This window comes from Lissotriton helveticus, chromosome 1_1, assembly GCF_964261635.1.
Source record: "Lissotriton helveticus chromosome 1_1, aLisHel1.1, whole genome shotgun sequence".
Taxonomy (NCBI): Eukaryota; Metazoa; Chordata; class Amphibia; order Caudata; family Salamandridae; genus Lissotriton; species Lissotriton helveticus.
Genome location: NC_136057.1, coordinates 440,189,749 through 440,202,404, shown reverse-complemented (window position 1 = coordinate 440,202,404; position 12,656 = coordinate 440,189,749). Strand labels below are relative to the sequence as shown.

Genomic DNA, 12,656 nt, shown 5'->3' with positions numbered 1-12,656 from the left:
GTACGAAGCGGAAGCGCAGAGAGAGGTACATTTCAAAGGGAAACACTGGCGAGCCCGTGCTTATAATGAGGGAGGGAGGCCAGGAAAAGCGTTGGCCATGGCAGTAAGAATGGCTCGAGGATCGAACACTATCTTAGAACTAACGGCAGCGGATGGGGTGGTACACAAAGACAACGATGGTATACTCAACACACTCCAGACACACTACGAACAGTTGTATACCTCGCGAGCCGCTAGGGAATTTGACCTGGACGGCTATCTGGGGGATATAGCGCTTTGCTGGCTTAGCGATGTCCATAGACAATTTCTAGGGGCGCCACTCGAGCTGGATGAGGTGCGAGATGCCATAATGTCCCTGAGCAACGGGAAAGCACCGGGTCATGATGGTCTCCCCGCGGAGTTTTATAAATGCTACGTGGAGATTATGGCTCCGGTGCTCCGTGAGGTCTTTAATGATGCAATGGAAGTGGGGGTGCTCCCGAGATCTATGCGAGAAGTCATAATAACATCTTTACTTAAACCCGGGAAGAATGCCACACAGTGTGACTCGTATCGCCCTCTGTCGTTGCTGAACTGCGACGCCAAAATTCTGGCGAAGGTACTCGCGACCAGACTTTCCTTACTAATGACCACGATCATTTTGCCTGACCAGTCCGGCTTTGTCCCCACGAGATCCACATCACATAACCTCCGCACAGTATTTTCCCTCATTCAAACTGTTCACTCGGAGATTCCCCTTGCCGGGGTGTTTTTGGATGCCTCGAAGGCATTCGATTCTGTGGAATGGGGATTCCTCTTCGCGGTCTTGCAAAAGATGGGATTCCCCCCTATCTTTGTGGCATGGGTACGGTTGCTCTACACATCTCCAACGGCGAGAGTGCTTGCAAATGGTCAACTTACTGCCGAATTCGCGATCACGAGAGGGACCCGGCAGGGGTGCCCCCTTTCCCCTTTACTTTTTGCGGTGGCAATTGAGCCGCTGGCTTGTCGAATTCGGCAGCTCCACAAACCCAGCGCCTTCAATTGCTTTCAGCGCCAACTCTCCATCTCGCTATATGCCGATGATGTCACGCTTTACGTTAAAGACCCCCAGACTAATCTTAATTCACTATTGCGGGAGTTCGTTACCTTTGGGTGCCTTTCGGGTGTCTCTATTATTTGGAACAAGTCCCAGCTCTTCCCGCTGACACCGGCAGTCACCGAGTTCCCGCTAGATTACCCGCTCGAGTGGTGCACTTCGGAACTACGCTATCTAGGGATACAGATATCGAGAGACAAAGGGGATACCTTGCGAATGAACTACGGAGTGGCCATCACCAAACTGACAGATTCAGTGACACGGTGGATCAAACTGCCCTTGTCTATGGCGGCGAGAATCTCCCTGGTAAAAATGGTGGTACTGCCGCGCCTCCTGTATATGTTCCTTAATATTCCCTATCATCCAGGCGTGTATTTTTTTAAAACCTTGCGCTCTGAACTTATCCGACTGGTGTGGGGGGGACGGCAGGCTCGGCTCCGCTGGGCGGTAATGACACAACCCTATAGGGCGGGGGGCTTCGATGTCCCGGACTTTGAAATTTACTATTTAAGTGCTCAAGCGCACTACCTGTATCATTGGTTACGCCCAACTGCTTTCATGCCACAGGTGGCAGCGGAGGACTGGATAGCGCATCCGCTGCCATTGGCTGGAGTGGTACACGCCCCCGCAGCTGCACTGGAGATGCATTCCAACACGGTGTCCTGCACGATAGGGGCGTGGCACGACATAGGGAAGCGACTGCAAACTCCGTTACTCTATGCGACCCATATGCCACTATCCTACCACCCACGGATGACACTCCTGCGGGAGGTAGGATTCCAACGAATGTGCAGGAGGCTGAGGGTGGGGGTGTGGGGTGATCTATTCCGTGACGGGAAGTTCCGCTCTCGAGATGACTTTTTCGGAGATAGCGCACATAACCCTCTGGAGCTCTTCTATTACCTACGGCTTAGGGAAGGCTTGAGAGCCTTATTGCCTGATTTTCCTCATGAACCCCCTAGCCTAGCCCCGCTCACTGTAGTGTTGAATAGCTCTGATGGCAGACACCTAGTTTCGAAACTGTATAAGTGTATCCGAGAGGAACTACCTGTAGTGACTAGTGCGGCTAGAGCGCACTGGGCAGGAGATTTTGGTAGTGATATCACAGATGCACAATGGGAGTACTGCTGTGATTTGTCAGGAGAGGTGATGTCTAGCTGTCACTTTAAAGTCATACATTACAAATTCCTCCATAGGCTGTACTACACTCCAGCTCGGAAGTTTCGATTCGGGCTTGCCGACTCGGACAGATGTGAGCGATGTGGGCGGGAGGGAGCGGACTTCTTCCATTTATCGTGGACCTGCCCGCAAGTACAGGACTACTGGACACGGGTTTGTGAGGGTCTGTCCCACATGATAGGTGTTGCGCTGACCCCAGATCCGCTGTTGTTCCTTCTAGGCTATACTGCACAGATAGCACGGACAGTTAGGAAATTCACTAATGTTGCACTACTATTGGCACGAAGACACTTGGCATGTAGATGGGGCCGGGGCCGTGCTCCTAAGTTTAAGGTTTGGATGCATGATATGTTATACTGTCAGGAACAGTACGGTGTGTTTTCGGAACTGCTACCTCTACACTCGAGACCGGCGGACATCTGGGGCCCCCTACAGGCCTACCTTCTCGATACAGCATCGCAAGGGGAGGAAGACACTGACAATTCCGGCACTACACGCACACAGATTATCTAGCCGGCAGGCTCTCATTCATCACTTCCTGACCTGTGCTGGGAGGGGTATATTGGAGGATTGTGGCACTGTTAGAGATGTATCCGTTATGGTGCTTCCTTTCCGAGGTCTATGTATTATTTGACTGATGAACATCCTTTGCAATTGTACTGCATGCATAACATCGATGTTTTTTTTTCAGGCACTATCTAACGCCACTGCATTGACTTGCCCTCCCTAGCTATCCTGACTTGATACCTTCTTGAATTTTCTTCCCTGGTAGAACTGCCTCGTTGCTTACACTAGGTGTAATGCCTCTGTCCCCTTGCACCCCATGGTGCTACTATGAACTCCCGATTCTGTTATGCCATGTCATGCCTTTTTGACTGCACACTTTCCTTAATTGCTCCCCTACAAATATGATCTGATATGTATGTATTGCTTCTTTTGTATATTGTTGATGGTTGACCCTAACTGCACTCCATGGATCTGGGAATTCAATGCCTCTGATTGAAATACTACGTGTGTATCGCTGCCGGCCTTGCATGGTTGTAGGCACACTGCTGTGTATGACTGCTTGAATGTTAATAAAAGTTTATAATCCCCAAAAAAAAAAAAACCTAGGAAAGCCAATAACAGTGATGTGACCCTGGACACTGGCAGAAAGGCACATATATTTAAGGCAGGAAAATGGCAACTTGCATTTCCAAAATAAAAATTTAAAACCTGGCTTTACAATTAAAGAGGATTCAAAATTACTATTATAATGTATGGAAGAAGTATTTCTCTAGCTGTTCCCAAACTGAATTTAGGACTTATTAAATATAGTACGCTAAACCAGTGTTAGGCTATGGCAGAGCTAGCCATGTTACACTGAAAAACAACTTTGGGGATTATTCACTGCAAGGGCATGTAAAACATTGAATTTGCATTCCCCACTTCAGTACCAGGCACCCTGCTCTATGAGCCTTTATGGCCTCCCTTATATGTATTAATAAAAAAGGAAAGATTTTAACTCACAAAAGGTCTATTTTGCCAGGTCGAAATAGTATCTTAAAACTCAACTATAGGCTGTCATGGGAGGACTGACATGTTTTTTAGGGCTACTTCAGTGAATGGTGCAATGAGTGTTGCACCCCACTTGTAGCATTTAATTTACAGGCCCTAGGTACAAATAATGCAGTATACGATGGACTTGTAGATAAATTAAATGTACCAGTCAGTTGTATACCAATTTTACCATGTTTGGAAGGGAGAGCACAAGCATGTTACCAGTTGTTAGCAGGAGTAAAGTGTACAGAGACTAAAGCCAACACAAACAGGCAATAGGTTAGTGAAGGCAAAAATCTGGGGGAATATCATACCAAGGATGATCATTTCCAACAACTGTGTTTTACTGTATTTTGTTGAAAACGGTGTTGGAGGGATGTTTCTCATGTATAAAGACATTTGCGTTTAAGTTTTCTAAAATCTTCACCATACTCTTTTTATTCTGTGTTGGTCAAGAGGTTGGACTGTTTCATCTTTGCAAGGGCTGAACAGTAAAGGAACTGGATTAATAATTTCACAAACATTGGGATATCCTGGTTGGGACTTCTGGGCATGCACTAGGTGAGCCTCCTTTATAGACTATCCCGAGGCTTGCTATCGACTTAGGGGGTAATGACTGAACTGCAATATGGAAGGATATATGACATGAAGGAGTCAGTGGTTGACATCAGTGAACACATAGGGTTTTGAGCAATAATATTGTCGCAAGTCATTTCTGCCGGTTTTGGCTAACTACAGGTTGAAAGATCCAATTGACCTGTCTTGCAGGTAGGTGAACAACACAATGCAGAAATTCACAACTAACAAATGTTGTGGATTCATACTATGCAGTAGGCGCACAAAGGCTAATTTGCTGATTACAGGATCCATCTTTTTGAAGATGATACCTATTAGACTTACAGGTGGTATCCAAGTCAGCTGGTTATAGATTAAAGAGGAACATGCAAAAACACAGGTAAAAGGGGCGTGGTCTGTTGATTCCCACATTAATATTTGTAGCGTTGCTGGGAGATCCAAAGGACTTTGGTTCGAAATTCAACCACAACAAAGAGCCCAAAAGAGGCCCTTCAAGTTAGTACATGGAGTGACCTTATGGCAGGGCCTCAGAATGAAATGACGGCACCCATTATTCCTATGGTCAGTGAAATTAAGTAGTAGGCAGCGGCAGGTTGGAAGCCAGGATGCTTTATTAAGTTGGATCAAATACACTTCAGCCTCAGAAGCACTCCTTCCAATGTTCCTTCGGTATGTCTCTTATCAACATGGGTTGCTACATTTTAAAGTTTTGTCTGCTTTGCAGCACTCTCCACAATCTTACACTACTCGCTCAACCTGGATATCCATCCCAGGCCACCAATACATTAGTCTCAACCTCTCTTTAGTCTTAGAGATACCTGAATGACTTTCATGGGCTAGGGAAACCAAACCCTGTCTCAGGGAAACGGGAGGAATGAGTATAGTGCCCCTAAACACAAGGCCACCTTGAAAAGACAATTCGTCCTTAACTCTCAAAAAAAGGTGTAAAACTTCATCATTTTTGTCTGAGTTGGACCAAACGCTTCCTATTTTTTCTGCCATCTTTTGTAGTACAGAATCTTTAGCAACTTAAGCCAACCACTCATCCTCACTATCTTTACCTTCTCTAATCACACAAACATCTAAGTTCTCATCTTCATCAGCAAAATCCTCTCTAGCATCATTTACGTCGACTAAACGGGAACAACAGTCAGCCACCCAATTCTTGGCACCAGGAACATATTCCATATCAAAGTGAAATTCTTGGAATCTAATTACCCAGCGCCTGATCCTAGCAGAGACTGCCACTAAACCTTTCCTTTCAAAAATTTCTTTAAGTGGCTTAAGGTCAGTTTTCACGGGAAACTTGCTTCCCCACACAAAATTTCTGAGTTTTTGCACTGCCCAAGAAACAGCTAGAACCTCTTTCTCTATAACTGAATAATACAGTTCTGCCCCTCTAGAGCTTCTGGAGATAAACAAAATGGTCTTTTCTAAACCATTGTGTCTTTGTAACAAGACTGCCCCAAGACCTTTTGAACTGGCATTAGACATGATTATAGCTCAAAGCTCTGAAGACTGGAAGCCCCTCTGAGCATTTCCTTAATAAAGCCAAACTCCAACTCACACTCACCATTCCAAACCAAGGGAGTGCCCTTCTTGAGAAGAGCCCTCAAGTTTTTAGTCTTTTCTGAAAAATTGGGAATGAACCTATTGTAATACTCAGTCATTCCCAAAAATGTTATCACCTCTTCTTTGGACGACGGACTGACTAAATTGTTAATGGTTTTAGCCAAATCTTTTTTTGGTCCAATTCCATCTGGAGTTATTTTGTGACCAAAATAATGTATTTCATCCAAATCGAATTTGCATTTACTGGCTTTCAAAATGACACCATTTTCTTTGAACCTCTGTAATACCTCACGTACCCTTTGGTTGTGTACAGTAGCATCTTCACCATAACTAAGAACATCATCTTGATATATTTTAATACCCAATAAACCTTCCAACATTTTTTCCATTACACGCTGAAAAACAGCAGCAGCAGAAGATATTAATCCGAAAGGCAAACATACGAATTTGAACGTGCCAAACAGAGTAACAAAAGCCGTTAGATCGTGAGACTCATGATGAAGTCTAACTTGGTGGTATGCAGAGGCAAGATCCACAGTTGTAAAATACTTTGCCCCTTTTAACATGGAAAGGATTTTATTAATATTCGGAAGGGGATAGTGGTCTACAATGACATTCTTATTTACTTTGTGCAAATCTACAGAAAGGCGAACTTCACCATTAGCCTCTTTCACCATAACTACTGGAGCCAACCATTGGGTAGCTTCCACTTCTTCTATGATGCCATTATCCTTTAACTTGTCCAATTCAGTTTTCATCTTTTCTTTGTCAATTAAAGGCACACCTCTAACTTAGCTAACAACTGGTTTGCCCCTTCTTTGATTCTTATTTTGTGTACATATTTCTTAATACAGCCAAGTTGTTTTTTAAACACTCCAGTAAACTCTTCCTCAAAATTGGGCTTAATGGAATCAACACTATTCACTTGTAAGATTTGTCTCAATTTCACTGAGGGAGTCTCACTGGAATCTAGATATACACTTAATTCTTTCTGATGAATCCAACTGATGAGGGAGTCTCCTCTTGCAGAAACATAACTTTTCCCTGCAGTAAATCTATTTTTGAAGTGAATAGGACACTTAAAATACCCTACAAGTTTGATGGGTTGACCACCATAACCTTTGGGAGGAATGTCAGGTTTTAATAACTTAACTTTACATGCTAAGGTTTTTTCAAAGAAAACTCTGGGACTCAAACTTATCTTTGCACCACAATCAAATAACATAGAAACCGTAGCACCATCAATTTGAACTGATTCCCAGGGACCTCCTGTGCGAACTTGAACTTGCATGATGATTTAATATTCTGAAGAATCATCAACAAATTCACAAGAAACTTCTTGAATTCTTTTTTAGTATTACCAGTATTAGTTCGCTGGCAACAAGTTGAAAGATGCCCTTTCTTCCCACATTTCTTACAAGTGGTTTTCCAACCTACACAACCCTTAAATTTTGCATAGTGTCCAACATCACCACACCTATTACATTTTCCAGAGTTAGATTGCGAAGAATTGTTAGTCTTTTTGTGGCAGACGTGGAGCATTACTAAAGTCTTTCCACGGTGGATGTGAACTAAAGCTATTATAGTTCTTTTTGCGCACAGAAACAGTTTGTGCTGTTTCTTCTTTTGGTGTAATGGGTTTCTTCTTTATCTCTTCAACACAAGCTTTGCTGTGTTCATAGGTCTTGGCAAGGGTAACAACCTCAGAGAGAGAAGGATTATCTTTTTGCCAAAAGCTCTCTCTAGCTTTCTCTACACAACACCCTAACATGAATTGATCACGAAGTCTTTCTTCAGTGTTGACACCAAAAGAATATGTAGAAGCAAGTTTCCTCAACACAGAAACCTATTCTTTAACAGATTCGCCTGACCTCTGCATTTGTTTCCCAAATTGATATCTTTCTAAAACCCTGGAAACTTTGGTTAAGTAGCGCAAGTCTAATTTCTTCATGCATATTTCGTACTTACTTAAATCATTACTTATTATAGCAGATGTCAGGCAGGTGTTGAAAAACCTCTTGGACTTCTGAGCTAAGGCAATGAAGTAATAAAGCCATTCTGCGCTTAAAGATGTACCACACACTCTCGCGTAATTGATGAAAACATTCTTCCATTTTTCCAAGGGATTTGTGGTTCCACAGGATTCATAAGAAAGAAAGGAGGAGAAGGAACAACCCTAGCATTAGAGAGCTGGTGTTGTTTTGTTCCATCATAAGCGGAAGCTTCACTTTCCTGGGCAATGGTCTCCAGAGGCAGGGGAGTACTTCAAAATAGTTTCACACCACATATTTATCCATTCCTGGTGTGTGGCTGGCTAATCCAGTGGGCTACCTGGTTGAGTCCTATTATATCTAGTTGACCTTTGGATTACCATTAAGATAATCCAGTGAACGCCAATATAATTGTCTCCAACATATACTGGTGTAGTTTCAGTTGTTTTGGTTTGTGGTCTTCAATATGTTGCATGCAGGCCTCCTAGACATGCCCACGTGAAACCCTACTCAATGAATGGACATTTTCAGCCTGTTGCGTAATGTGCATCCTCGAGAACATGGCTAACGCATGCTTGTGTATTTGATAGCCTTCTCTTGAAGGGGCAAGCTCGGCTGTGCTGTTAATCGTCTCCACACCCTTTGTCGAGGGCCCTCGGTTCTCCTGTTGAAAGTCAGGACAGGGTAACCTGCACATTTACATTCAGCGAGTCATGAGAATCTGTACCTCTGCCCAGGGCCAACTGTTCTCTGCATTTGGCCGAAGGCCCGGCTAAGATCCGAGTGAATCGTCCGGCCTATTTGGAGCACAGATTATGTACCACCTAGTTAGTAATTGATCTACAACCTGTGCTATCTAGGGGAGGAACCCAGCACCTGGAAAGGTTACTGTAATAATATAGGTGCCAAATTTTGGAATGCCCCCTTCTTGAGTGTTTTGGCAGTCAAGATCCTTGAATATGCACCAAATTGCAAAAAGATGGGTCCTGCCATTTTCTCCTCCTGGTACCGGTTTCTATTAACTGAACCATTTTATTTTCATCAGAGTGCAGTCAGCAGTATTTCCTCTCATGCTGAGAAAATTGCGATCTTGTTAAAGTATACTTGCATGATATACGTGGCATTACTCTCTGCATGACGACATCATCAGACTTGTTGCCAATATTATTGAGAAAATGAGACCTTGTGAAACATCTTTTTTAATGCTAGTGTTTGACGGTTATTCTGAAGTTTTTAGGTCTTTTCTGCCTGAACTACGCAGTGTCAAGTATTTATTTTAATTAATTGGTTCTGTGCCCTGGTAAACAGCAACTTTATGTATACCTGTCAAAAGACGGAAGACAAGTAAGCGTTACCAAAAGTATAACACGAATTGGTTTCTATTCTCCGGAGTATGTAGTGAAAATGCCTTTAAGATGCAACAAGATGCAACAAAACGCTCCCTAAACTGTTTTCCCCCCCCCATTTTAGATTCACCAGCTTGATGGCATTCCACTCATTTTGGACAACTGCAGTATCGATGACAACAATCCTTGTATCCTTTAATATATATATTAATTAGCTTCACCGTCTTTCTTGCAATTACCAGGGTTGTTGATGGTCAGCTCTGGCTATAAGGTGAGTTTTAGTTATCGCTGGCAATGCTTTATTTACATTGTGTTCTTTCTGAAAATTAAATGGATTCTGGAATAACATAGGAAACTGGAATGTGTTTCAGAAAACGTGAATGAAATTGCATGATTTTGAAATAAACAGCTAACCTGAATAATTGTCCAGTGGATCCTCTTAAAAGGTGCAGCACAAGCAAAGAATATTTAACTTTTACATTTCTGGATTCGAAGAATAGACAACTGTTCATTTTGGCATTTAATACAGAGATCAAAAAATTCTTTTTTTCATGTTTTAGGACGGTTCCGTTTTTTGGTTGCGTTAACATTACATGGCTAAAAATATTTTTTAAATCGATTATATATTTGTTGGGGGTGCAGTGTAATTACCTTCTACAGTATGTAAAAGATAAATGGAAATTTGACTAAAAGATAAACCATTTATTTTAGTTTATTTTATCGATTATAATTACATTTACGTTGGTTGAAAATCACCATGACTAATGACATTTACCAGCATTAGGTAGAGTGAATTGTGCCAGTTGTTCTGTTGTGGACACTTTTATTTTATAATCGAGAATTTTCTGTTGGCAGAAAATACCATTATTATCTGCAGTTATAGACAATTATTTAGCTAACCCTAGAGATAGAGAGTAGTGGCGGGGTCAAGCCAATTTCACTTTGATCTTGTTTTTCTTGCACATTGTGTAATCAGTGTGAAATAAGCAAAGACAACGCCTTTTACATTAGTTAGTCTGTGTTGAATTGTTATGTTCGCCAATCCTACCCTGTTACTATTCAATATTGTAACACTTATTGGATTAACTCCTTGGCTGCTGAGGCTTTACCCACCCTCCAGAGTTGTGCACTCTTTGATGTTTGTGGTATTTCGCCCTTAGGCCTTCAAGACGGAATCAGTCTTAGCCACATATTACATGATGGTGGTGATTTTTCAATGAGTATCTTATCATGTAATGCTACGAAGATTGATTCATTTCTGATGATGCCATAAACACATTGGAAACTGGGTTTACCATACCATTGTTGTCTAGAGCTTTGTATCTTCCCAGAGCCATGCACCCTGTTCAAAGCTCCATTGCTCTTGAGCTGGGTTTGCAATCTAAAAATACCAGAGCAAATATACATTAAGATCATATGATGGTTTCTTTTAAATGACAAAATACGTTTTTTAGTGACTGAAGTCCAGTCCCCTGAATTATTTGCCCCAAATGGAATTCTGGCCAAATTTGAATTCTTTTTTCCTTTGTTAGGGATTTTAAAGATACCAAGCGTTTTTGGATTCCCCCCCTTGAGGGAACCAAAATTAGCCAAAATATAGCAACATTTTTTTGGTGAAATTTGTGGGAAAGGGCTGTGCAAGAAAGTATGTTAAAAACCAACAAAAGGTTTTCTGTGCAAAGAGCTCCATCTTCCCAACTTCCAGAAACAAACAGAGTTGTAAAAAACAGAAATTACCACCTTTTTTAAGTTGCTAACTAACAGTCGATTTTTCCTCTGTGTGATGACCTTCAGGTGAAAACAGGTGGTAAGCCCATTGAAAAGCTATACATTTCTCAAAACTTGATAAAATGAATTGTTCAAGGCGACATTTGTGTAGATCACTTATGGGTTCCCAGAGCAACTAATGATTGTAATAAAAAATTATAACAATGGGTCAAAAAAATGGAAATTGGTGGTGTTTCCATCTGTAACTTTTAGTCCCGATAGCTGATTTACAAAAGTAGTGTGTCATTGCATCCTTCAGACGTAGGTATATGCAGTGTTTGTTGGTTGTCCAAGAGCACATGATACCCAGAACCAGCTACTGAACTGCAGCTAAATTGATTTTTGATTGTGTACCAACTATGCTTAAATTCATATGGTAAAATCTAATAAATAGAAAATGGGTATGTAGGAAGCCTGTGCACTTTTAAAATTTGCCGAAGATGCTGAGTTTAGGAATAGTAGGTTTTATTGCAACTCTGAATTTGGGGTTAACCATACTACCATGAGATTCAAAGGGCATTTTGCAAAATGTGTTTTTTCAACTTCACTGGCTTATATTTGGAAGCCAAAATGGAGAGAAATTCAATAGATTATAACAGATGTTATACTATTCTACTATTCTAGGTTTCCACGCTTCTCACGATAAAAAACGTACCCCACTTAGGCCCTGAAACGCAATGTGATGACAGCACATTTTCACTATAAAAATTGAGCCAAAATAGCAATATGGTCAGCTGCGTTTTTTTGTGCGTAGACGCCATTCAGTAAAACCTAACAAACCCAGACATTTCTGAATATAAGACCTCCAGGGGAGTCAAGTATGATAACTTGCATGGATCCCAGGATGTGTTTTTTAGCCAGGAGGCACGCAAAACCTCAATCTTTTGCTAAATATCAAATTTGTCTTCACATTTCTGTAAGAGAAAGTTCCAGAATCTCCGGTGATCCATAAAATTCCTACCACCTAACTTTTCCAGACTTGTCCCAATAAAAATAGTACTCCACTTGTGTGTGTGTCTGGGTTATGTGATAGGCCCCAATACAACAACATGGAGACACCAAGTTCTCACAATGGAAATTGAGCTATTTTGTTACTGTGGTTTGCTGAAGTATTTTAGCTTGTGCTCAGCTGCAACCCAGGGAAACCTACCAAACTCCAAAATGTAAATACCTGTAAATGTTTCAACCTTGAAACATTTGTGAGACCGTCTGTAACAGAGAGTGTCTTGAGCACTATCTGTCTGCATTACTTGCCGCTACAGTCGAAAGTTACGCTACGGACGGTGGTTGTGGAGGTGGGGTCAAGGCTAAGTAAGATAAGCGGCATGGTCGCAGCACTTTGGCCCAGGCTTACAAGTGGCTTCATGGTAGGTAGAGTGAGGGTATGTGATGTTTCCTGCAGCCTCACCCCCTCTACCCTCTTCTCCTGCTGCTGCAGTTTTTAACCTGCCTTAAACAAAGTTGGCATTCATCTGCCCATCCAGCCTACCCGGCTGTGCTGGCCAAAAGTCTTCCCACTCTCCTGCAACCATAGAAGCTAATAGGACCAAACAGAGTTTTTAATTTGGAGAGACCACAAGGGCTATGAAGAGACCGCCAAAAGGCCGC

General features: G+C 42.2%; 1 protein-coding gene across 3 annotated transcripts in view; it reads left to right on the top strand.

The window, feature by feature from the left end:
• Positions 1 to 12,656, top strand: part of LOC144811058 (ataxin-10-like) — a 1,101,028-nt gene that overhangs the window by 1,022,942 nt on the left and 65,430 nt on the right. For all 3 annotated transcript variants that reach the window (XM_078673828.1, XM_078673826.1, XM_078673827.1), the window contains one exon: positions 9,406 to 9,469. In XM_078673828.1, the coding sequence (XP_078529954.1) occupies positions 9,406 to 9,469 (64 nt within the window). The remainder of the gene's footprint in view (positions 1 to 9,405; positions 9,470 to 12,656) is intronic.